Here is a 10,000-nt window from a genome sequence, read left to right on the forward strand (position 1 = left end):
CAGCGTTCAATAAATTTTCTCATAAACAGTGTTTATTAAAGAAAATGTATTTAAGTATAACAAAGCTGGAAGTACCATCCGACAGACGTTTACAAAAGAAAAAAAAAATCCTGGACAAAAGTGGGAGCCGGGGTCCGCTGAGCTGACCCCTAATTATCCACCCTTGCGTCTTGATCCAATAGACGATTTGTTACCTCTACCATACATAAATTAGGGGAAACGATCATAGGTGATTCCTGCTCCTGACCGATCATGAAGGGTAATAAAAGAGGCCACTTTTGTTCGATGGAAGGCTTTGGAACCAACCAATTTTACATGCTTTAGCTCAGTGAACAAACCAACCGAAGCGAAGCGGAAGCGTGGTTTTCAGCAAATTGGCTGGATCAGTTCAATCAAAAAATCAGGATGGGGGAAAAAACTAGCTGAGAACATCAGCGTTGAATTGCCAATCTCGTTCCCAGGCCTTTTAACCATCGAGAGTAGTTGTTGAATAGACCTTTTGGCAGGTACGGCGGCCATTTTGATTTCTATTGTTTCGAAAGACATTATGGGATGCTCAGGGGGCAAATTTATGTATTCACAACAAACAAACTTCATTATAATGGGTTGGTTGCTCAGATAATCCAACCATTCGATGAGATTCACAAAGTACAGGAAGCGCATAACGCATAATAAAAGAAAGATCTTACCAAGCAAAGTGCTGATTGTCAACAAAGGGGAATATAGTGCTGTAATTTCTTCCTTTCTGTAAGTGCTGTAACTCCAATACGGAAATGTTCTTCGGACATATAACCAAGAACCATGGGAAACTAGCTGAGAACGTGTTTTGAATTGCGAGAGTGAGAGAACAACCAAAACTTGCTATCTGCTTAAATAACCTGATAACTCAATGGGAATATCCCTGGGGACTACTAAATCCACCTAGAAAATGCCTGATAACAAACCACAAAACCCTTCATATTAGAAGAATTCAAACGCATACCAATAGGAAATACAATTTACGCACGCGCTGCGGGCCTATTGCCACCACGGACTTACACTCTTACAACCTGGTAATATAGTGAGCGGTGCACTTACAGGTCACTACCACAAAAAGCCGAGAAAACTAAAACATTTCGCAGTTCTTGAAATGCATAAGAATGTGATAGCTTTTCCCAAGAATCACCTAAAATGAAAAATCGTCTTGATATCATTCATTTGTATTTATGTAATAACAGGGTTAATTATGTTGGCTATACTTGCCGACACCCTTTTCCAACGCATTGAGGAACACACACTACGTGACGCCCACAATCAGAAGAACAAAGATCTTCAGGAACAATTTACCATTCTTAAGAAATTCCGTGGGAAATTGAATGCTTAATTTACGAAATGCTCTTTATCCAAGAAAAGAAACCTGAGCTGAACACTCAATCTGACTCGATCAAAGCAAAACTATTTAGTACCTAATTGTTACCCTCTACGTTCCACATTGCAGTGTTTTTAAATTACATGCAACGAGATTTTCACACACATTCTTAGTATTTAAAGAACTCACAACAATCTGACTTTCAGTTTTTAGTTTTTACGAGTTTGAAAATGATGAACGAATCCTCGAAACGTCATTCAAAATTATTATCACTAATTTTTACTCTCAATTAATCGAACATAAACTAAAGAAACAGTTTATGAGACGAACTGTTTAAGGGCATGGAAGAGGACCTGTCTTGGCCCCTGAATGGACCCCTGTCCACATTATCTCTCCTGGAGCCCATCGTGGATTTTGTAAACAGGGTCTCTGAGATCAAATCTAAAGGCTTTTTACCCATTTTAGATATGTCAAATACAAAAGGCTTATTACATGTTGTGAAATTTCAGTTAAAGCTGTGACTTCCTAGCCTTGTCGTTACTGTCCTTCCAAAATTCTGCATTAATTCTGGCGAGCTTCCGTGAATACCCATGAAGGAGTCGCATGTGTTGGTCAACTTTTCAAACATCTTTACCTGTTCGGATTTTAGGGTGATCAAGCCTTCGATCGTCAAAAGAAATTAAATTGTCGCTTTTATTAAAGACGCTGTTAATCCAAATAGGAATTTGCTGATCCGCGTGTGGATGACAAGGATTCGCTGAGGGTCTTGAGACAAAAAGCGCACAATGACGTCATGAGTAAATAGCGTCCAAGCTTCGTCCACGTAAATGAGATCTCCAAATTGACAGTGATACCAGCCCCAGCTTAACATCTTGGTAGGCCTGTGGCGTAACTCATATTTGAGCCTCTCAAGGCACACGAAATAGTCATCGTCAAGACGGAGGAAATACGTGAATTATACTTGACCGCAGCCCACATCATTTGGTAGAGATATCGAAGGCCAAAACTTCGGCCGCCAACAACCGGTTGGAATTCTATGTCTTTGTAATATGTTTTTCATTAGAAAGTTTCGCCTTATCCTCTTTGGGTATTTGAATGCCGTCAGTGAAAAACTTGCACCGCACCTAAAACAGAGTTATGGATTCAATAAAAGCGAATTCATAGTTCGCCTTGACGCAAAATGCGTTTACTGCCCCGTCTTTTATAGCGAGGCCACTTATTAAAATCTGCCTCGCGTTTACGACGAATCGTCTAAGAAGAAAATTACCATTTTTTCCTCACCTTGTATTTGCCATTATCTTTTAACTATGTCGTCTGTAAGGTGTGCTAATCTGTACTGAGAGCATATAATATCGAGATAAGCTATTTCCATTTCTATGCTAGACATTTTGGGCGTTTCGTCGCATTTCGATGCAGCACACCTCTGTTTTGAACATAATGACATCATCGCAAATGCAAAGGAAAAGAACTGAGGCTTACACTTGCCATTTTGCCGTTATGTCGACCGACACTTTGCCGCTTGTTTGAACTTGGCTTGTGATCGGAATATACATTAGAAGTATTTGTTAAGGTTCAGTCAAGAGCTCGACGTCGAACAATCGGTCAAGTTCTCTAATATATCATTTATACAATTTCCCAGCTCAATACAGCGCCGCGAGTACGCTGGTTCTAGTTCGTGCGCGGCTAGGCTCAAATTTCCAGCCGTTCGCGGCTTGTTGCGCCCACGTTACTCTCTCCAATCCAACGATAAATCCGCCATGATTGAAATAGTTAGCCGAGCAAATTATGCCCCAGATTTTTTCAGGCGATTGTCTTTGATCGATCAAACAAAACAAAGCACACGCCCACTGCTGTCAACCACCAGGGCTGAAAATCTTAGCCTCATGCGAAGCTTGGGCAAATGTAGTTGATTTCAGAATCTCTTAAATTTCACGGTGTCCAGGGGGAGTGTTTGGTCAATCTGCACGTACAGAGCTTCTTTTTTGTTTTGGGAGCGCCGTAATATGAAAACTTCTTTGGCTTCATTGGACTTAGTTAAATTTCAAAAAGAAGGCCAGGGTTACGTTACGAGTGTAGATCATGCTTGTCTAATTGTGATGACCGATAACTTGTACAACTCGAAAGCGGTGCATGGAGGCGGAACCTTATAGGCTCAAACGTTACGAAAGGCCAACCTGTTCTCTGCCACATTATTTTCCAGCCAAGAAATACTAACCTCTCCGTGACATTTCGTCCCCCATGTCTGTCTTATTGCATCTCTCCTGTCTCGTCTTGAAGGCGCCGTAGATACAATAATTAGAAGCAGGATGGTTTGTTTTGTCTCGAGCTCTTTCAAATCACTGAATTCCTTTGTTGCAAACATGCAATCACTTCTATTGGGTGTAACTTGGGTCAAGTTAGCGAACATGTCCACAAGTGGTTGAAGGTGTGTGAATCTTAGTTGTGGCAGGAGGCCACCTCGTGGTTGAGGTGCTGTGAGAAACAACCTCTTCCAGTTCATAGAAAAGTTCTCGTTGCCAAAATACAACAGCGTAGTAAACATAAAAGCAGAAAGAAACACGCAACAGATAAAATTAATGCAATTCAATCGACTTGAGGATATTTTCTTCCTGGGATGTATAAACATTGTTATGCTGGCCAGTCTAGAGACAAGAGAGAAAAAAAATCAGTTTGTTCATAAGGCATCCCATGTATTTTCAATAAGTTTCTCGATAAGACAAGAAGTAATCGAAGATTTGGAAACAGCGTGTTTGACAAAAAAGGGTTGGAATTGTATCGCTTCATGATATAGCAACAGTATCATGATGCAACTTTTTAAAGATGTTTTTCGGCATGATTCATGGCAGTGAGGTTATGTTCTTTACTACGGTGGCCCAAAAGGGCCAACACAAACAAAAAAAGAAAACGCAAACAAAGGGGAAAACATCACCAAACAAAAAAAAGAAAGCGTGTTAAAGAAAGAAACAGTTAATAAAATTGAAGAGCAAGACGTACGCAGGGAATGCACAACTCAAAGAAAAATAATTTAAAAGTACAATGCAAACAAAACAGCATGACATAAAAAAAAGCAGGACGCAAACAAAATCGAGGTCCTGCATGTATAGCAAGCATTCTTGCTATACATTTGGACCTCGATTTCCTGTTAGCCTCGTTTCCAATCTTCCTTATCTCTTTTTTTGTTTGCGTCCTGCTTTTTTATGTTATGCTGTTTTGTTTGCATTGTACTTTTTTGTTTGTGTCATGCTTTTTTGTTTGCGATATGCTTTTTTGTTTGCGTTATGCTTTTTTGTTTGTGAGCTACGGTTTATGGTCCTTATCCTAAAAGACTAGAGAGTCTAGAGAGTCTAGGCATTTGCAAATGTCATTACAGACCACAACTTAAAGCAATTAATTTTTGCGTCTGTCACCTCGACAAAACGGCTTCCGACACTTTTGCAAAATCCACTAAAGTGATTACCGCGTAATAATTACCTCAAGTGCAACCAATCAGCGGAGAGAATTTTCAATTATCACCGGGGTAATTCTACTAAGTAATAACGGTAACAATGATAATAATAATTAATAATAATAATAACGCAAAAAATGCCAAAAGTTTGAAAAAAAAAACAACAACATCAAAGAATTGCTATCAGCAACCGTACAATTTTTTTTTTTTTTTTTACCGTCCAAATCTTGGGTAACATTTTGCTTTGAACTGTTGGTTACGCGGACCATGGGGAAATCTTGAAAAATGACCGATTTTTTAAGTCACATTCCGAAAGGTAAAAAAATAGAAAATACAATTCGACAAAGTAGTATGGATCGAAAGTTTAACTATCATAGATTTGTATTGTGCAAAAAAGCACGTGAAGAAAGACCTATTAGAAGAGAAAGAACAATTTTTCCAGTTGGAGTTTGACGAGAAATATGAAAGACCTAGTTGCCGTATTTAAAACTAGACAGAAGTAACTCTTTGCAAGCTTTTCGGGCCTATCATTAAAAACGTTCGACGACGGTCAAGCACCATTTTAGAGGCCCTGACGGGGTAAATTCCGACAAGCGATATGGCCCAAAAAGTAGGGACAGCACATAAAATATAATTCCGACGAAAGACATCCTTTCCTAGCAAGGTCATTCTAGTCCTTTCGCGCTTATTTCATGTCGCTCGCCATGGAAAGCGTGTAACAGCTTTCCAGAGATCAAATTGGAGTGAAATCTCACGTCCTTCCCCTCTATTAACTATGTTCAGATTAAATTAAATTTGGCTACCTCAGGTCGTTGTCAGAACAACGGCGGCAAAGACGCTATGCATAAGAGTTAAATTAAAAGGTTGAAAATTTTCACTATATTCTATCGAGACTTCACGTAAAACAAAGGACAACAGAAGGGAAATGGGAAGGCTTCTCCTTGTCCACTTACATTCAACTTCACTTACATTCAACTTCGAACAAAAAAACACTGCCCCCGCAGTTCCGCAGTCGACTGTAACGAGATGTTCAGTCAATTTCAAAAAGCTGCTCCTCAGTTTTCGTTTGAAACTTGTAAGTGGCCTCTTCGGCGACAAACGAGCCAGTTTTAATTTTAATTATACTTTCTCTCAGCGGGTCTGAGTACAACTCACCTTGTAATATTAAAACCTCCCTCGATATGTGCCGAGCGATGCGATTAAGGAACCAGAGTAGAGTTAGCTCACCTTATCCTGGAAGAAAATTTGTTGCCAAGATGGCCACACAGGTCTCTGCAATTAGACAAGCAAAGAAATGCTATTACTCCGCTAAGGTACTTCACGATAATGAAGGAAATTCATGATGTCACTTCTCGGATGTCTAATATCCATCCATAAAAGAAATTAGACAAAACGGCGTATCCTTTGTAGTCCACAAGAATTAGCCACAGTATTTAATTATCATTTGGCCACTGTGGGACCAAAACTTTGAATGAGATCAATGGTTGCACACATCTGCATTATATAAGCAATCACTCGCCTGATAGCGCTAACTTTGAGTTCACAACGACTAATCGCTGTAAAGTTCTTTCCCTTTTATCTAAACTCAGTAAATTCAAAGCAGCTGGATTGGATAAGATTTCTGCTAAACTTCTTCGCATTTGCGCCGAGCTAATTGCTGAGCCCCTTTGTTTGATTTGTAATACCTCTATAACAACTGGTATCAATCTTTCCTGAAGAAAAAGAAGTGCTCAAAAGTAGTTGACTGCACCTGTCTTCAAACAAGGAGACCGTGCTGACCTAGACAATTACCGTCCGATTTCTATTGTTCCAGTGGTTGCTAAAGTCTTTGAAACGGTTATTTATGATCAACTTTTTGCTTTTCTAAAGAATAATAATGTACTCTATACTGTCCTATCACCAGTCAGACTTCTAGTCGCTCCACTCTGCAGTTACCGACACTTGCTGACTCCAGAGCCAGACTAACCGGCCCTAAATCACAGTTATTGAAGGCTAACCGTTTTAAAATGGGTGCTAAGACTTAAATACTCAGTTTATCAGAGCCATTTGAGATGGGTGCTGTGAGGCAACTGACGTATATTATAGATCAGGAGAACGTGAATGCCGTAGTAATTTTTGACAGCATTCTGATTTCTAAGTTAACATGCAAATTTCTACAAAAGCACTGAACTCGAACACCGGTAACAATGCATCATTAGCATTGCATTCATTGAGTACTGGTTGGATGAACACTGACACTACTGCCTCTTCTGGAGTGAATTATAATAACCTGACTTACATCAAATGCAATAATGATAGATTGGCCAGCAATAAACAATGTTCATTTCGTATTCTTAATTGCCGATTTGTTTGTAATAAAACAGATACCATCAAGGATTTTGTAGTGGACAATGACATTGATATCTTAGCTATCACTGAAACCTGGCTACGCCCTAGTAATTTAGACTCATTTACTATTGGTGATCTGACTCCTACTGGCTATCAATTTCACCATGTCGCTAGAGACACTCGTGGTGGTGGAGTTGGGCTCCTTCATAAAAGCTCTCTGAAATTTCATAAGGATTCAGTCGATTCTATTGGTAACTTTCAGCCATTTGAAGCAGCTGACATGAAACTACTTTGGGGGCGTTCCACTACTATGCACATTTTAATCATCTATCGTCCACCTTCATCAAACTGCATTCTGTTTTTGAGTGAATTACATCACGACTCCTGGTGCGTTGATGATCACTGGTGATTTCAATTTACATCTAGACAACAAATCTGATCCTACTTGTATCAATTTTCTTCAACTGCTGGAATCTTTTAACTTAAGGCAACATGTTCGTGAGCCTACTCATCGTTCTGGCCATACTCTCGACCTTATAATTACTAGAGAAGATGAGAATATAATAGGCCCTGTTTCCGTGACAGAGTCAATTATATCGGATCACAATATTCGCTAGAACATATTTACCTTGATTTCATGTCCAGCGAATTGTTTTATCCTTTGGGATAAATGCATTTTCCGTCGAAAAATCAGTTACTTGGGTGGATCTTAGCAAACTGAGGTCAGTTATTCTTAAGGTGATATGAAATCAAGCAAATCAAGGTAAATATGTTCTAGCGAAAGCGGGTCGCAAATTTGACAATTTATCGGATTAACATATTACGCATAACATTCCAATGTTAAAACTTACCCAAGCCCCAACATTCTGCTTCTCCTTGATCGTTAAGAACAAACAAATCCTAAGTTAAACCACACAGCAAAAAAAAAAAGATACCAAGCACTTCCCAAAACTACATTTTGTACACTTGTAGTATTTTGAGATCCAAAATTACTAAAACCAAAGTACTGAGCTGCAATTCCGTAACAACATAACAGAAAAATTACAAAACTGTGAACAACAAGCCCAACTAAAAAAAAAAACAAAAGAAAATGGTACTGTAGGGCGGGAGCAGCTCTAGTGAGAACTCTAACTAGTTTAGAGTTATTTTAAAAAGACTGAGGGCATGTCTCTTAAGTCTAGAAATCTATAGCTAAAAGGTTCAAGAACCTCTAAAATCAGTACGCCATGTGATGGCTAGACCTGAAGAGGGGTTCTAAAATCTCTAAAATCTCCAAAGTTCTAGAATATCTATGGTCCATGTTGTGAGTCTAAAATTTCTAAAGCTCTATAATATGTAAGGTCGTTTGGGGGTTCTAAAATCTCTAAAATCTCTAAAGTTCTAGATTATCTATGGTCCATGTTGTGAGTCTAAAATTTTCTAAAGCTCTATAATATGTAAGGTCTTTTGGGGGTTCTAAAATTTCTAAAATCTCCAAAGTTCTAGAATATCTATGGTCTTGTGAGTCTAAAATTTCTAAAGCTCTATCATATGTAAGGTCTTTTGGGGGTTCTAAAATCTCTAAAATCTCTAAAGTTCTAGAATATCTATGGTCCATGTTGTGAGTCTAAAATTTCTAAAGCTCTATCATATGTAAGGTCTTTTGGGGGTTCTAAAATCTCTAAAATCTCCAAAGTTCTAGAATATCTATGGTCTTGTGAGTCTAAAATTTCTAAAGCTCTATCATATGTAAGGTCTTTTGGGGGTTCTAAAATCTCTAAAATCTCTAAAGTTCTAGAATATATATGGTCCATGTTGTGAGTCTAAAATTTCTAAAGCTCTATAATATGTAAAGTCTTTTGGGGTTCTAAGATCTCTAAAATCTCTAGAGTTCTAGAATATCAAACGATCTCTTTGGGGCTTCTAAAATCTCTAAACGTTTTACAGTTCTAGAATATCCATGGTCCATGTTGTGAAAGCTAAATAGCTCCAAAGCTAAAATTTTAAAAGAGTGCTTAGGCCTAATCACTGAAACGAGCGCTTGGGCTTCATCAGTAAACGAGTGCTATATTCCTCACACTATCTCGGTAATAAAAAGTGTAGTTAACCGAACCGTAAAACGAAAGCTAACATCCTAATCACTGAAACGAGCGCTTAGGCTTAATCAGTAAATTAGTGCTATATTCTTCACACAATCTCGGTAAAAAGTGTAGATAACCGAACCGTAAAATGAAAGCTAAAATTTAAAAGAGTGCTTAGGCCTAATCACTGAAACGAGCGCTTGGGCTTAATCAGTAAACGAGTGCTATATTCATCACACTATCCCTGTAAAAAGTGTAGTTAACCGAACCGTAAAATGAAAGCTAAAATCCTAATCACTGAAACGAGCCGTTAGGCTTAATCAGTGCTATATTCAGTGCTATAATCAGTATTAGTGCTATATTCAGTATTCAGTATTCAGTATTCAGTGCTATATTCAGTGCTTAATCAGTGCTATATTCTTCACACGATCTCGGTAAAAAGTGTAGTTAACCGAACCCTAACATGAATGCTAAAATTTTAAAAGAGAGCTTAGGCCTAATCACTGAAACGTGCGCTTAGGCTTAATCAGTAAACGAGTGCTATATTCATCACACTATCTCGGTAAAAATTGTAGTTAACCGAACCGTAAAATGAAAGCTAAAATTTTAAAAGAGTGCTTAGGCCTAATAACTGAAACGAGCGCTTAGGCTGAATCAGTAAACGAGTGCTATATTCATTACATTGTCTCGTAAAGAGTGTGATTAACCGAACCGTAACATGGAAACTAAAATTTGAATAAAAGAACGAGACTAGTTAGAAGAGCTAGGGACCGTTTGATATTCTAGAACCTTAGAGATTTAGAGATTTTAGAACCCCCA

General features: G+C 38.5%; 1 protein-coding gene across 11 annotated transcripts in view; it reads right to left on the minus strand.

Moving 5' to 3' along the window:
- The window catches only part of LOC138033427 (uncharacterized), a 32,662-nt gene that overhangs the window by 22,140 nt on the left and 522 nt on the right, over positions 1–10,000 (minus strand). The window contains exons 2-5 of one of the 11 annotated variants that reach the window (XM_068881168.1): positions 7,973–8,021; positions 6,021–6,065; positions 3,564–3,990; positions 702–2,472 (exon numbers count right to left, since the gene is read on the minus strand). In XM_068881168.1, coding sequence (XP_068737269.1) covers positions 2,383–2,472; positions 3,564–3,990; positions 6,021–6,065; positions 7,973–7,986 — 576 coding nt within the window. In that variant the 5' untranslated portion in view covers positions 7,987–8,021 and the 3' untranslated portion in view covers positions 702–2,382. Of the gene's footprint in view, positions 1–701; positions 2,473–3,563; positions 3,991–5,948; positions 6,066–6,693; positions 6,904–7,247; positions 7,517–7,749; positions 7,785–7,972; positions 8,314–10,000 lie in introns of those variants that run through there. The other 10 variants (XM_068881156.1, XM_068881160.1, XM_068881161.1 and 7 more) reach the window with 10 other exon arrangements.

This window comes from Montipora capricornis, chromosome 14 (assembly GCF_036669925.1).
Source record: "Montipora capricornis isolate CH-2021 chromosome 14, ASM3666992v2, whole genome shotgun sequence".
NCBI lineage: Eukaryota > Metazoa > Cnidaria > Anthozoa > Scleractinia > Acroporidae > Montipora > Montipora capricornis.